At 46.1% G+C, this 16,804-nt stretch overlaps 1 protein-coding gene across 1 annotated transcript in view; it reads left to right on the forward strand.

The window, feature by feature from the left end:
• Positions 1 to 7,673, forward strand: part of LOC142576533 (alpha-amylase-like) — a 52,477-nt gene extending 44,804 nt beyond the window's left edge. Inside the window, exon 6 of the mRNA XM_075686690.1 lies at positions 7,317 to 7,673. Within this exon, the coding sequence (XP_075542805.1) occupies positions 7,317 to 7,340 (24 nt within the window). The 3' untranslated portion in view covers positions 7,341 to 7,673. The remainder of the gene's footprint in view (positions 1 to 7,316) is intronic.
• Positions 7,674 to 16,804: the final 9,131 nt, after the last annotated feature.

Consider the following 16,804-nt stretch of genomic DNA (forward strand, 5'->3'; position numbering starts at 1 on the left):
ATTCGGAGGGTTACCATTATGTACACATGTTCACTAATTTTTTCTGGAAAACCATTCAGCTTCCCTTTAAGGTGTATTCAAAACGACGTGTTGAAACAGCTTCGCGGTACACGGATTCAGTGGTACCAGCCTCACATTCTTCAGGTTAAGGGATTTATCTAATTTACTGATAATGAGATTGCCTGCATGCTTTTATTCTGCTGGTTTTCGGCGTGCGATGGTGGTAGAAATAATCGGGTGAGAGCATGCGTTGAATGTTCGTTCATGTTGCTCAGAAGCCTGTTGGTGTTTGCCTTTATCCGGGATGGTGTTTCAAGTTAGGTATTGAATTGCTTGCCGAACTTCGGCAACCATGATTTTTTGTCCAGCTCGCAGTCGTCTTGCGCTGCATTCAGCCTGTTGTACCTGTCTATTGGTGTAGTTTCCTATATATATCCCGTCTTCATTTCGGCGGTGATGTCGTTGTCGATGCCTGAATAATTGTATAGTATTCACTGGACTGTTTGTTCACTGATTGCTTTTCTTTGTGTTTGGTCCAGGAGATGGCGTGAATACACCACGTTTTGTTTGTGGCGAGGGTGCCCTGTAGGCTGTCGCATATCTGCTTCCATATTTCCCGCATGAGATCACTCGTGCACGTCGCTGCTGTTTATGTGATCTTCGCTATGTTCAGTTTTAACTTCCGGGTGATATTTTCTCTTCTCTATATCTCGATTAGGCTGCGTCTGGCCTCGCAGAGATGTAGGAGGTGTAGGTCTGCAGTCGGCGTGTCTGTGGTCAGGGTTTTTTCTTCGGAATGTTTATTGAAACCCTGCGGCAAAAGTTGCAGTAATTGTTGAAGCGATTCGATGTCTGTTATACGACTGTCATTTCTTTGGTTTCGAAAGGAATCCCACTTTGTTAGCCTCGTTTGCGTGTGTGCGTCATTGGCAGCGCGGTGGCTAGTATAGAGTGTTCACTGCCTACAGTTTCCTCCGTGTTATCACATTCTGCCTGTTGTATTCTCTTTACGACAGCGAAGTCGGGTCCGGTATCTCTGGACACACTGTTTCCGATCCACGTGGAGTCGTATTTAGTTCAAAATACTGTAGGCATCAATGCTGCCCTAGACGAAGAAGTTTACATCAAGTGCGATGACAAAGATTTCACAAAGGAATCTACATTTCCACAATCAACAACAGACGCTGGCAGGCAAATCAACTCTTCAATTGTGAGCGGAAAAAAAGACTTCTCAAACATCTTCGTCCTCGCAAAGTACAGGCGGATAACATTCGAATGATTAATTCCAGAAGACCTGTGTTGTGCACGGGAAAGATAAGTTTTGCGTGGCAGATCGATTTTGTTCTGATAGATCAAATAAAGCATTTATAGTCTCGCAGTCTTTCGGCGGACACGGAGGGGTCACAGATTCAGTCGCTGCAACATATAAGTAACAGATGAAGAAGACCGATAGTCAGATACAATAAATCGAGCAGCGAGGTGCTAAATTCGTTCTACTTGTGCAATATCTTTAACGTAGTATGGGTCCCATACTGCGGAAGCGTACTCAAGGACTGGTCGAACCATAGTGCGGTATGCCTCGAGTTTATTACTTGACGGTGACTCTTTTAATTTGCTGCGCAAAAAGCAAAGTTTATTAAACGCTGTTGTACAAACGTTCTTCAAATGTTTGTCCCATTTTAAGTTGTTTGTGATAGTTAGCCCTAGGTATTTGACAGACGTTACTGATTGAATAGTTTTATTGGCAATGTGGTACGTATGATACAGTGGCTTTTTCTTTGCGGTTATTGTCATAGCAACTGATTTATCAAAATTGATTTCCATAGCGTTTCGTTCGCACCAGTCCGCGAATTTACAGAGGTTCATGAGTAGCGTGAAACAATGTTGTTGCCTGGTATTCTGTAGTGCTGTTGCCTTGACCGTGGCCACGCCTGGTGTGCTGTTTTAAAGTGACCTACTATCGCCAAGCCGTCGTTTTTGGCAATGGCTGAAGCCTTAGTAACCAGGTTGTTTTAGTAATTTGGTTTCTCTGCCTCAGAGAACTCTATACGTTTAGTACGAATACGCATTTGTGTTATTTTTTGGCGCGTAGAATTTCGATCATGTTGTCGTCAGTGTCCCTGCCGTCTATGACCTTATTTATGTTAGGAATATTTTTGTTAGCTGTTAAGTGCTGCCACTGTACTTTCTCGTGGTTGTCTGTGCATGTTGTAGCCCATGTGCTTTGGTATAGTTGGTTTCTTGGAGGCTGATGGTGCTAGGCGGGATGTCTACATTGCAAGTGTACTGTAGTAATGCTCCATATTTTACATATAGCGGCCTGCAGTTGCATTGCCATATCCGGATGAAGTTAGTGCCTGTTTTGCTCATGCTCTTTGCCGATGCTGGATGAATATGGGAAAGTGGCGTGCTATCACTTTTGTAATGGTTACTATTAGACACGACCCACAGGTCACGCCTTTCGAAGCTCTTACTTGGACGAGGGAAGGTCTCGTTAGGTAATTATGATTTCGAGCGACATATGCGCCTGCGATGTAGCGCTAAGTCCTCGGACTGTTGTGCTAGGGGATCTTCGTTCAAAACCTATTATATGACAAGCTTAAGTTTTTTCATAGAGCAACAATCTGTGTCAACACGCGGCTTTTTTACGAGTTCCGTCGCTCCTACAGCGCGAGCGCTGAGACACCTCGGTGAGTCATTGAAGCGAAAGACTGGGCGACGGACCAATCGGTCCAGGCCAAAAGCCCAAAGAGCTACGCAAACATCGTTTAAAAAAAATCTGGAGGTAGCTTCGCAGCTCAACGCAGTGTTGTATATTGACTGGTGTGACCAGGCTAAAAAAGGGAGAGCATCAGTGGCTACAGTTACCCAGATGAACGCTTTGCGCCTGGCAACTTCACGTGATAACGTTACGCTCCTTGACCCGAGTGTTTTCTCACTTGGGCATCTCTACACCAATCTCGTATGAGTGGTTGTAATACGCTACAATATTTGTGGTGTGTTAGACCACAAACGTTGGCATGAATTTGGCCGTCGCGTAAGCGCTCAGAAGGGAGAGTGCACAAGAAGCTCGCATCATAGAAGCGACAACAGCTGCGTGATTATACAGGCTATCGCTCAGTAAATTTAACTACACGTCCGGTGGCTGAAATTAAAGCGGGATTTTCCAGCATGGCGGCCAGATACTCTGCCCATGAGACTGTGGAATAAAAGCTGCGACCAACACTGTGGAGGTCACTTTGCGAGTGCGACTGCTGTAAGGATTAGGGGCTCAATCCCGTCGCTCGCAATCAGTTGTCAAGATTGGAGTCGGGCATAAATTAGATGGTAGCTGGCCCATGCCGTCGTCCAACTTATCCACGCTGAGGACTTGTTGAAGAGAAGGACTGATTCTCACCGAGAACGAGGAATATGGGTTTATTTACAGTATGTACATGAGGACGTTGCAGTTCATCAGTCTAGTATGACTGCGAGAGAAAAGTGCACTGAGCAGCCGCACAACAGCGGTTTATAAACACTCGGTCCTCCCTCGACCCCAAGGTGAGGGAAACGTTCGACCAGCACCGTAGACGAGCTGATCAGGCACCGTAGGCGAGCCGACCAGGCACCGTAGGCGAGACGACCAGGCACCGTAGGCGGGAGGGCTTATACACACATTTCCGCACAGGTTCACGGTCCCCAACCGAGGTCAGATGGTCTTCACAGAACTCGGGGCTTACATCAATGAAGGCGCATTTTATTCCCCGAGCTGACTCCCGCAGCGCGCCCGCCGGTTGCCCATTATCTTGCCTCTTGAACGGCGCCTGGGAAGGGGCCTCGAACTACGTTCCCTCGGGGACTCCATCGTTCACAGTAGATCAGGTTGGCGGTGGCGGGTTCAGGCACAAAGCCTGCTTCGTCGCACTCATCTTGGCTCCAGCGACGGAGAGTCGAGGACGCGCGTATTGTTGTCCACACACAGTCGACCTAGTGACGCCGTGGCTAGAGGTTTGCGTTGGCGTTCCAGGAAAAGTTGGCGTTCCAGAACTGGCTGGCAAAACTTGCACGTCAGCGGGCCGTTCATAACACTACAAACTGCGTGAGACTCTTTCGGGCGGCGTATTGCGGCCGCGCGCGCAGGAGCCTCGAAGGAACGACTTTCACTCGCCGGGGTTCGCTTCAAGACTGAATGTTTATTTTACAAAGGACATCGCAGTGAAGAAAAAAGGAGGAGAAAATACAAAATCGAAGTTATTCGTTGGCCGCACCGACGCCTTCGTCCTTCTCGGAGGCACCGGCAATTCGCACCCAGCAGGTGGTCGGCCAGAAACACTGGGCATGGACCAGGTTGCGGGTCAAGGCGCCGGTCGGGACGCCAGCCCAGCGGGGCGGCCCTCGTCCGTTCGCCGGCTCCCTCTTGGTGCGTCGCCGGACCCCCAACAACGGTTACAAGAAACGTGCGGCGGTCGCTAGCAATTCTCAACAGATACCACAAACACACGATTAGCGTGACAGAAAGGAACATTAAAGGCATTTCATCGTTCAAGCTAGTCTTCAATGCGCTGGGCGCGCGCGTCGCCATTTATAGCACCGAGAGGCTGCGTCTTAAGCACATCCCAGCGACGGACGCTCTTCTCGAAGGCCGTGCTTTTGTGTTCTGCAAGTGCCAGTAACGATTGCAGGGGGTGGAAACACGTCATAACTGCTATAGTTTCTGCACCAACCCCACACTAGTTTTCCCCATCATTCCCGGAAGCAGTCTGGTGCTTTGAAACGCTGGCACACGGCACCGCTTTTGCAATCGGCCAATGTCGGCTGCAGAAAGAACGCTTCCAGCATTGCGAGTTGTGCAACACTAATGTAATCGAGAAATTAGTTTGCTTCAAAGATAACGCACAGCCGGGCATCGGGCTGTCATGCCTGCAATGGCCAGCCATGTGCAGCTGTGCAAAAGCCGCACCAAAGGATCACACTTCAGTGAGGCTACAAAACAAAAGAATGCTGATCTGTATGGCAGAAGAAAGTGTAAGCTCCTTTTACTTCCAAAGCCACCTTCGTTGTTTGCATAGAAAGTTCTTATTTTTCCCCGACGGCATCGATAGTCTTCACAGGTCATAGTGAATCCTGGACTTAGTATTCAGGTTTTTTAGACTACGAGTGGTGTGTAGGTAAAGCGGGTAAGTTAAGTATGCTGTAAGGTTTGTACAGATACTTTATTATATATAAAGGTGCGTAATGTTTCTCAGTTTGTGATTTTGGATGTTCGCGAACTACAAGGGAGCATCACTGACTTTAGAGCCGTAAAGTAGCCGGCTTGTCCAAACGTACTCCTTTTTTGGCACCTGTTTCATACAGCGAATCACTTGCACTCACCTAGGCGCTATGCAGAGTCCTTTCACATTAAGGACTTTCGTATAATGCGGGTTTCTCGAGGACCATAGATAAGTGCTTAGAAAAGATTACTTCTGAGGACGTATTCTGCGATGATCATCTTCAGGCACACTATCGCCTCGGCGATAGGCACTTCAAGCAATAATTCAAGCGACTGCCCACCCGTGAAGACATCGTTGCACTGCTTACGCGCGCTTTCAAACGCTTCGCAATACGAGAGAGAACGCACCGTCCGAGTGCAGAGTGGCTCAACTGTGTCGGTGTGTTTTTTGTCCTTTCGAGTGTGTCGACCTCAGTACGGATTCTGCACAGGGATATAAGATTGACTAGGGCTGATTTAAGTGAAATGACTTGAAAAGAAAGTCTGAATTATTTTCTTTATTGTTAAATTGTGCTACAACTCATGTGGTAATTATACATTGATAATATAAAGCTACACACTTTGTTTCTCCATCTGTGTGTCACCCATCGTTAACCGCCAGAGTGGCATCGTCTAACTTGTCTCTACTACACTTCGCCACCAACCGGTGACCACCAACCAGGCGAGCAATGCGTTGTTCATGGTGCCGCTGTCAGCTGCTTCAAGACATTGTCAACGAAAATTGTCACTTATAGGAAGCAACAGAATGCAATAGCCCGTCAACACACCACGTGTAAGCCGCCTTAACAACAAGCAATATAAACGACCTACTACATTTCACTTGTCTCTACTACACTTCAGCACCAAACGAACGTGAAAAGACGTATTCGGCTATTCAACATACGTCATGTCGGGAGCAACCATCGGCAGCGTGATGTAAAATTGACGTAGACTGAAACTACTAGATAGCGCTGTTTATTTACCGATGTTGCTAAGACAGCCAATCTTCACCAGCCCATGGCGAAGGCGTAGCTAAGGCGACACTGTTGCCGGAAGTTATAATCACAGAATACGTCCCCTGATAGAGCTCTTTCTGCTGTGCTATTCATGTTGCGATAGGAGCTAAAACAAATCAAAGCAGATGCAACCGCAGTATGGTAAAGAAAAAAACAGTACATGGTTTGTTGGCTCCGAGAATCAGCTTCAATTGTTTCTGTACATCTGTTATTGTTGTTTTTGAAAGAGTACTTGATTAGGTCGATAGTTAATAGAAAATATTTCATAGAGTATTCAGATTTTTGGCGATGACACTTAATGAAAAGATATTGTGACAAGAGCGGCCTAAGCTCAAGACTGTGGACATCGCTAATGCAAGCCTATTTTATAGGCCGTATTTACCGCTTCCTGAAGAAAATTTAACAAAAAATATACGGTCTCGTAAGAAAGTGAACAAAAATAGATACGGTGTCCATAGCGTGGTTGTTCTGTTCAGCAATTAGTTATGAACATAACTATGTTTCGCAAACCTCAATACTTAGGCTTTTTTCAAGAAAGAGCGCCACGGGCATTTGAGGCGTTTCCAGACCGTCTGAGAATTAGATAGCTGCAGCTCAGCGACTGCGATCAACACAGACGATAAAACGGGCTGAGCTTTTTCTACTAACACAATCTGGAATTATGTTGACTAAAGCCATTTGTAAACATGGTTAACCTCTCTCTACGCACTCAATTTTTAATACGCAGAGAGCGTAGGCATAAAAACGCACATAAGCGTACGATTGCGCCAAAATACGACCACTGATTGGCATAGTAATGCACATTTTTACAAAGGGAGCAACACTTTACACTACATTGCATACTATTTGTGTTAAAAACTTAGCGATAAGAACTGCTCAGTGCAAGGGTGAGCGTAAGTAAAAAACCAAGTAGGTCTGCGTGTTGAGCAAATTGTGTGAGCTGTTGTTCAGGCTTAAGAACCGGGCGGGGTATGTTTCGTAGTACTAAATGCGGTTATTAACGGGTTTGCTGGTAATTTTAGGTATGCTTGCATAGTTTACACTGTTTTTTTTTTCCTTCTTTTCTGCAGGCAAAACTCCAGAGCACACCATGAAAAGGCCACGCAGCTTCGTGTAGGTGGAAAGATACGCAAAAATTCCAACTAAAATTATTGCTTCTGTTTAGCCGCCAGTTGTATTAGTAATGACCCTTTCTCAGAATTAAGTACTACAATATTGTAATATACTTAATTGCTGAGTTTTGCTACCCTTACCTGTGGAAACCAGTCTACGCCACATGTGTTGGTCAATAAGACAGAGGTCGACAGGAAGATAGAAAATTGACGTGATGAACTGTGGTGGAACTAATGTGGTGGCTTCATCTTCAGGCATGGCTTGTTAGACGGCTATTTATGCTTCCGAATAGAGGTTGTTCAGGGACAAGCGTTCAAAAATAACAGCAGAGGAAAAAATGCAGGCTTCTGAGAACCCATTTCACGATGACTGGATGTTATTGGAATTGGTAGTCAAACAATGTGGTAACACCCCGAATTACTGATAACACCTTTATTTAGGATATGTCATGATCATTCTGAGATTTTCATTGTTCCTTTCGGCTATATGCAACAGACTACATCCGGCAAGGGCCCACTTTTCTGTAACACTGGCGCGCCAGAGCCGGCTATGACTCTGACGCATGGCAAGAATGGGATGATGACGATGGTAGAACGACGACCACGTGAGGACGACGGTATAGGGACAATAAAACGTCCACGAATGTATGACAGCGGTGGCGTGACAGCGAAGATATGGGAACCAATACGGGAGTTTGATGACGACGAAAATGTTGTTTTACTGACATCCCCTTTTAAAAGGGACAATGAAAAACAGTCGCCTAGCCTTCTTGAGTTAATCAGGTATGCTATGCATGCTTTTTTTTTCGAACATTTTTGTGTACCTTTCGTTAATCTTTTCCTCTTCTTCGGTACTTTTCTATCTACCTTGTGCCGCTACCTAGGCCTGAAACGAAGTCTCCTCCCTGCTTTTACCCCCAAACTCTAAATGTGTCCAACTTATCTCGACTGGTGACCGCTTGATGCTTACGTCCACTTAAGTTCAGGCGCTTTTGGAAGGTTTAAGTTACAAACGGGTGCCACTGGCAATATCCCTTCGCATTCCATTTGTGCTCAGGACTTTTGCTGCATCATAAACGCACCTAATCTTTTTGCGAGTATTTGCTCCGGTATGTATTTGTCCTAAGGCAACCAGATCGAGCCTCAAATAGGAAGGCACTACTCTTGGTGTTATTGTACATATTTTCTCTTCTAATTTCTTCCCATTCTTGTCAATCTCCATCGCCTTTTCACTTTCAATTTTTTCCATCCAATACACTGTCTCCGCTTCTCTCACTTTGATTTTGATAATTCCTGGCTATTTACACATTCAATTACCCTTTACATGGTTGGCAACTTCCTTAACCTCATCTTTCATTTTTTGACCACGCTTTTCATGTACCGATACTTGAGCACTTTAGCCGCCTATTTATTTTGATCTATGTACGCGAATCTTTCTTCAACGCAAGTTTTTGTCTGCGCTTCTCTGCCTTCGAAACAGGCCCAACCCATGTCAGTATTGGCCAATAATGCCAATGTGACATGTAAACAACTGAATAAAAAGATAAAGCATCACTTGCTGTCATCGATGTTCAAATCTCCATTTCAATCTGGATATTTTTACCACTGAATATGTATTTCATATACTGAATATCATAACATCAGGAAAGCGCAGTCTTCCATCGCGCGCAAGGCACCAGGGGGCGGAGAAGAGGGCGTTCCGCTAAAGTCCCTTGATAATTTGAAAGGACCGCCACTCTTTAAACTCTGCCTCCACCACGCGACCTCCTCGCCTCCTCCTCGCCCCTTGTACGACCTCTCCCCGGGAATCGGTTTCGCACCCGTTTTCTGTGCGACCAATGGTGTCCGTGATGTTGCACTTGGAAACACACAGGCCTTGCGTTTTGCTTCTGTTTTTCTACTTCGCTGGCGCCATTTTTCTCCTTGACTCGGCTGGCACGGTGCAGCGAACGTTGTACGCTGTGTTTACTACTATGTTGTGCCAGGGCTGCGCCGTGCTATAGCGCGTATAACGGCAGCACCATGTCTGAAGATCGTTATGCAGCTTTTGTGTACCACAAGGAAAGCGTGATGCCTTGTGCAAGAAGCACTGGCGACACAACACTGGCCGAAAGAACTTTGTTCTGACAACGAGCACTGTTGTTTCCGACGTAAGGCGGCTTTCTTATTGTCAGTACCAAAGTGTCCCCTAATGCTGCCTCTTTAATGTGTAAGTATTCTTTAGCGAGTGCCCCATCACCTCACGCGAAAAGTTCAATGTCTTGTATTTGCACCAAAATGAGTAATTCACAAAGTTACGACATCTAACTATTATAATAGCTTAAATGTAGATTATGGAAAGCTTTATAGGCGATACGGAACAATCGAAAGCAAACAAAAAACAATATTGATTAGAGAGGGTTCCAATAGGGATGCATAGTGCTCCATAAAAATTCTATGAGGAAGGCTATAGTAGCGTTGGGCCAACTTAAATTTCGGTATGGGTCGACGCAAATTTGAAGGTGGGCAAAGTAAAATTTTGGGGTCAGCCAACCCAAATCTGGAGGTGGCCCAACTTGAAATTGGGGGGTTGGCGAACCTAAATTTGGGCATGGGCGAACTTTAACTTTGGGCGTGGGCCAACCGAAATGGGGAGGGGCAACATAAATGTGGGGGTGGGCCAACATAAATTTTGGTGTAGACCTACTTGAAGTTGGGGGTGGCCCAACTTGAAATTTGGCGTTGGTCCAGCTTGAAATTTGGGTTTGGCCCAACTTGAAGTTTAGGATTGGCCCAGCTATAGTTTCGAGGTGGGCAAACTTAAATTTTGGGATGAGCCAACTAAAATTGGGAGGCATTGTTGGGCATACTTAGACAACTCCAATGGTGTTTCTGCATAATTATGTTATTCTTCCCGCCTGCCCATCATCGTTTTCGTTGCACAATTTGTACGTTGCATAAAAGTGTGGCTCTCCTCAGTATGCTCAATATTCTGCTGGGACGCCATCAACTCGCACGTCGTCCACTTTTATTCAGTCAAAAATGCAGCACTACAGGTTCTGCTCCCCGCTGTAAACAATTATGTGTGAAGATGCTGCCTCTAGTTCGCACGTCTTGTGAATATTAGGATCCGTTACTTGTTTTACTGAAAATCGAAATAGCGGTTTCTAAAAGATTTGTTCCAGCTTACTTCGATGTGTGCGTCAGTCACTTATATATATATATATATACTCAATGCAGGCCATGAACAAGATTAATGGCACGTATACGAGCGCTAGCTAGCCCACCTTGGATTTTTCAGCTCTTGAAGATGCTACTTTGAATCCCATCGCCCTTCGAAGATCGTCGAAAATGTAAAAAACTTCCTGTTATTGGGCCTATGCATTTTTATTCTTGGCGCCCCTTATGTAACACCCCATATATAAGGGCCTTTAAGGCAATAAAACGCAATGAAATTGAATTGAGCTGCCCCACACGCATGAGTGAGTGAGGATTACTATTTGGCTTTCTCCCGGATACAGGCAATGTGTAAGGCTTGTTCACATGATCGCGTACACTTGTTCGCGCAACGGTCTTATACAGTTTAGAGACTGCAGTGCAAAGGGCTACTTTCCCATTAAGAAGACAAACACATGAACGGACGATGCACTCTCAACTAATTGATTATCAGTAGGCACGCTTAATATAGTCCCTGCGGTTCAAATGCGCGCACAGGCAAGAAAAAAGCCAAACACTGAGGGATGTGCCGCAATACAATACTGGATAAGATGCATCAAGTAAAGCATCTTATCATGTGGCAGAAAAAAATGTATGGAGTATAGAACTCGCCTGAACGCTCGCTTTACATCAGTGTGCCTATTCAAACGGCTTTAAGAAGAAACCAACTTCCTCACAAACGTTACCGTCAGCATTCTCTATGCCGTTATCACGATTTTTCGAAATTTTCTGCACCCCTGGGGCGCACCTCCGTGGTAGCCAAGGAGAAAAAGCGTGCCGTTTGCAACGCGTGCACCCGGCGCGCGAGCAGACTGGAGGAAGAAAGCGCCGCGGGAAGGGGAGTGTCGCTACTTTCCAATTATGAAGGGGTTCTAGGTTCTACTACGGCGGCGGCTATGCATGGCGGGGCTGTGCGTGCCCGCGCGCCCCCTGTATTGAAAGCGATCTACGATGACCACAGATTCTAGGCACGCCAATAGCTCTGTGTGCGCCGTCTTCTCGCTGCTAGCACGCCTTGAAGGGAGAGGCCGCACGAAGGTCAATTGCTAAGCTGTTGCTGACGCTCTTCCTCACGTCAGCGTTTTGACAGAAAGTGTCCGCGGTCATCGATCGAGAGGTGTTCATATTGCCTATGCAAGCCTGATAACGTGCTTATTAAGTATTATATATACTTACTATAGCTGTCTAATATATTATTGTCGCAATTGATGCTGCAATTTTCGGGCGAAACTGGACATTTTTCTGGCAACGCCTAGAAGCCAGATCCCCCATTTCAGCTGATTGTTTCAGAGAGGAACATCTTGGTAGCAGTGTGCCGAACGAAACGAAACCAAACCAAAAACAAGAGCTCAGCCGTTAATAAGACAAACCCATTATATGTCCTATCAGGCGAAAAATCCGGCGTCACCAAGCGATCTCTTCGAAAATGCACGGATTGAGCTCAGACTTTCCAAGAAGGTTAGTGTAGACAAAGTAAAGGAATGCCTTTGAAAAGAAGATTTGGTAAATTTCGGTCTAGGTTGGAATAGAACCCGGCGCGCCTCCGGGGTGCGCTCCCCGGACGCCACGGTGGCTCCACGGTTCTAGTTCACTAAAGGTGTGCCTAGTGCATGCGTCATTGCACACGTCACATCGCAGCCATCTGGCTGACTAAACGTGTGGCGTAGTGCGTGTGTAGTTCGGCAGGTTAAGGAACAGCCAATGGGGAGGAAGTGACGTCATCAGTGTCTTGTATTGCCGCAGTAGTGATACAGAAGGTAGTAAATGGTACAACAGCGTTCATAGGCGGAAAGTTTTCATTTGTCCGGGGGGGGGGGGGGGGGGACTGGGGCCGGACCAGCTTTCCGAACCGCCATATATATATATATATATATATATATATATATATATATATATATATATATATATATATATATATATTTCGTGCACTTGAAGAAACCTCGTGCGACCTCGAAGAATTGTTCACTGAAATGACGGCCTTACGTAAGAATTTACAAGACCTCATAGCAGGCGACAGTTCAGTTTCACACCCTGAGTCCTCTCCCTCCACCAAGAATCTGGCGTCTCTCGGTAGTGTAATCTTCCTTCGTGCAAGTGTATTATACACTTCGTGTAGTGTATTATACTTCGCCATCACTAATACTGCTTCGCCTTTCCGGCGAAACTGCAGCCGCTCTCTGTCTTCTTTTGTGACTCCGAGTAAGCGCTCCTGCGCATGACTGCTGTCGATTCTGATTTCCAGAGAATCCGGGGGTCCTCATTTGCCTTACTGAGTGCATTATACAGAATTCCCCAACTATCATGCACCAAGACTTTCAAAAAGAGCAGTTTCGTTACCCGAAGAAAAGCTAGTGCATATTGTTTCCAGTACAGTGGGGTAGCCGCCAGTAATTTTTTAGTTCCTTAAATTTAATTTGACAATTGCAAATGATTATCTAATTCGAAATGTACTGTCCAAATTATCCAAGTGTCAATGAGGCTCTTGTAGGCAGCGCCAGGCAGCCCCAATCGACAATCGAATTGATGTGCTTTCAGCGACGTGCTAATCGCTTGTAATTTTTTCCGACTGGCAGACAAACCTCACGAATTATGAAGAAAAACATGACTGCGCTGCCACCTGCATCATCAAGCAGCACTCTCAAATAAGCTGGTTGAAAGCAACTGCATTGCCTGTCGCAACTCTAAGGACAGCGCGCCACATTGATAATGGTACGGAAGGAGCACCAACAGCAGGTTTCGCGGCTTTGCAGCTATTTCTTCCTCTCCACGTCACACTTATTATCCATCTCTCAAGGCCGACCGAGCACATTGATAACAAAAGACCCTCGATGACGTGGCCGAAGCGCCGCCCGGACCACACATGAAACTCGAAAAGCATTGTAATAGGCACAGCATGTTTCAAAATCCTGGCTCTGCTCACACCGCATCGAGTGAGTGCATGCGTAGCTATATTTCGCACCAGAAAATTGCTTAGACCCGAAGCCGAATTAAAGTGAGCGTTACAATTTTCATGAGAATGTATACGTGCTGCAAAAACAGGCTCATGGCATCAAATAAAAGCAAAATAAACACACTAGGAAGCGACCCACGTGTTGAGAAAAGGCAGAACCGATGCGTTCAACAAAGTCCACTTATGGATGAGCCGAATTGGCAATCGGGACGCCTGCACACAAAAATAAGAAACTGAAGAAATACATCTGACTTCAGTATGTCCTTATTATCTATGAATTCGTAAGCGCAGTTGAACACCAGCTGCTGTCAAGAGAACGTGTTCGAATAGGTCTTCATCTGCAACTCATCATCATCATCATCAGCCTAGTTACGCCCACTGCAGGGCAAAGGCCTCTCCCATACTTCTCCAACTACCCCGGTCATGTACTAATTGTGGCCATGTTGTCCCTGCAAACGTCTTAATGTCATCCGCCCACCTAACTTTCTGCCGCCCCCTGCTACGCATCCCTTCCCTTGGAATCCAGTCCGTAACCCTTAGTGACCATCGGTTATCTTCCCTCCTCATTACATGTCCGGCCCATGCCCATTTCTTTTTCTTGATTTCAACTAAGATGTCGTTTACCCGCGTTTGTTGCCTCACCCAATCTGCTCTTTTCTTATCCCTTAACGTCACACCCATCATTCTTCTTTCCATAGCTGGTTGCGTCGTCCTCAATTTCAGCAGAACCCTTTTCGTAAGCCTCCAGGTTTCTGCCCCATATGTGAGTACTGGTAACACACAGCTGTTATACACTTTCCTTTTGAGGGATAGTGGCAACCTGCTGTTCATGATTTGAGAATGCCTGCCAAACGCACCCCAGCCCATTCTTATTCTTCTGGTTATTTCAGTCTCATGATCCGGATCCGTGGTCACTACCTGCCCTAAGTAGATATATTCCCTCACCCCTTCCAGTGCTTCGCTACCTATCGTAAACTGCTGTTCTCTTCCGAGCCTGTTAAACATTACTTTAGTTTTCTGCAGATTAATTTTCAGACCCACCCTTCTGCTTTGCCTCTCCAGGTCAGTGAGCATGCATTGCAATTGGTCTCCTGAGTTACTAAGCAAGGCAATATCATCAGCGAATGGCAAGTTGCTAAGGTATTCTCCATCAACTTTTAACGCGATAGCGTTAAGGAGCTCGTGTCGCAGAAAAGCCGGTGTCGTCGGCGTCGGCGTCGGCGTCCGCGGCGTTGGCCGTGAGCGATAAATCACGGCAGGCACTTCATAAATAAAAAGCAACTTCCAAGATGGGCTGGGTGGGAATCGAACCAGGGTCTCCGGAGTGTGAGACGGAGACGTTACCACTGAGCCACGAGTTCGATGCTTCAAAGCGGTACAAAAGCGCCTCTAGTGAACGCGGTGTTACCTTAGAAGGCTCAGGCGTGCGTCGCTTGCTGAGGCGCGCATTTCGTTGTCGCGCCGAACGCTGCGTTGCTTGACGCTCACCGCGTCCGATGCGGGGCGCGTTGTCGCTGCGCCGTAGCCCAATACCCCTTGGCGGGTCGACGGGAACGCTGTCGCGTTCCACTCTTGAAGGCGAAGCTTAAGCGTCCTCCAATTTTTTTATCCCCAATTCTTCCCACTCCAGGCCTCTGAATACCTCCTGTAAACATGCTGTGAATAGCATTGGAGATATCGTATCTCCCTGTCTGACGCCTTTCTTTATAGGGATTTTGTTGCTTTCTTTGTGGAGGACTACGGTGGCTGTGGAGCCGCTATAGATATCTTCCAGTATCTTTACATATGGCTCATCTACACCCTGATTCCGTAATGCCTCCATGACTGCTGAGGTTTCGACTGAATCAAACGCTTTCTCGTAATCAATGAAAGCTATATATAAGGGTTGGTTATATTCTGCACATTTCTCTATCACTTGATTAATAGTGTGAATATGGTCTATTGTTGAGTAGCCTTTACGGAATCCTGCCTGGTCCTTTGGTTGACAGAAGTCTAAGGTGTTCCTGAGTCTATTTGCGATTACCTTAGTAAATACTTTGTAGGCAACGGACAGTAAGCTGATCGGTCTATAATTTTTCAAGTCTTTGGCGTCCCCTTTCTTATGGATTAGGATTATGTTAGCGTTCTTCCAAGATTCCGGTACGCTCGAGGTTATGAGGCATTGCGTATACAGGGTGGCCAGTTTCTCTAGAACAATCTGACCACCATCCTTCAACAAGTCTGCTGTTACCTGATCCTCCCCAGCTGCCTTCCCCCTTTGCATAGCTCCTAAGGCTTTCTTTACTTCTTCTGGCGTTACCTGTGGGATTTCGAATTCCTCTAGGCTATTCTCTCTTCCACTATCGTCGTGGGTGCCACTGGTACTGTATAAATCTCTATAGAACTCCTCAGCCACTTGAACTATCTCATCCATATTAGTAACGATATTGCCGGCTTTGTCTCTTAACGCACACATCTGATTCTTGCCTATTCCTAGTTTCTTCTTCACTGTTTTTAGGCTTCCTCCGTTCCTGAGAGCCTGTTCAATTCTATCCATATTATAGTTCCTGATGTCCGCTGTCTTACGCTTGTTGATTAACTTAGAAATTTCTGCCAGTTCTATTCTAGCTGTAGGGTTAGAGGCTTTCATACATTGGCGTTTCTTGATCAGATCTTTCGACTCCTGCGATAGCTTACTGGTTTCCTGTCTAAAGGAGTTACCATCGACTTCTATTGCGCACCCCTAATGGTTCCCATGAGATAGTCGTTCATTGCTTCAACACTAAGGTCCTCTTCCTGAGTTAAAGCCGAACACCTGTTCTGTAGCTTGATCCGGAATTCCTCTAGTTTCCCTCTTACCACTAACTCATTGATTGGCTTCTTGTGTACCAGTTTCTTCCGTTCCCTCCTCAAGTCTAGGCTAATTCGAGTTCTTACCATCCTATGGTCACTGCAGCGTACCTTGCCGAGCACGTCTACATCTTGTATGATGCCAGGGTTCGCGCAGAGTATGAAGTCGATTTCATTTCTAGTCTCACCATTCGGGCTCCTCCACGTCCACTTTCGACTAACCCGCTTGCGGAAAAAGGTGTTCATTATCCGCATATTATTCTGTTCTGCAAACTCTACTAATAATTCTCCTCTGCTGTTCCTAGAGCCTATGCCATATTCCCCCACTGACTTGTCTCCAGCCTGCTTCTTGCCTACCCTGGCATTGAAGTCGCCCATCAGTATAGTGTATTTTGTTTTGACTTTACCCATCGCCGATTCCACGTCTTCATAAAAGCTTTCGACTTCCTGGTCATCATGACTGCATGTAGGG

The sequence above is a fragment of the Dermacentor variabilis genome, chromosome 3, assembly GCF_050947875.1.
Source record: "Dermacentor variabilis isolate Ectoservices chromosome 3, ASM5094787v1, whole genome shotgun sequence".
Taxonomy (NCBI): domain Eukaryota; kingdom Metazoa; phylum Arthropoda; class Arachnida; order Ixodida; family Ixodidae; genus Dermacentor; species Dermacentor variabilis.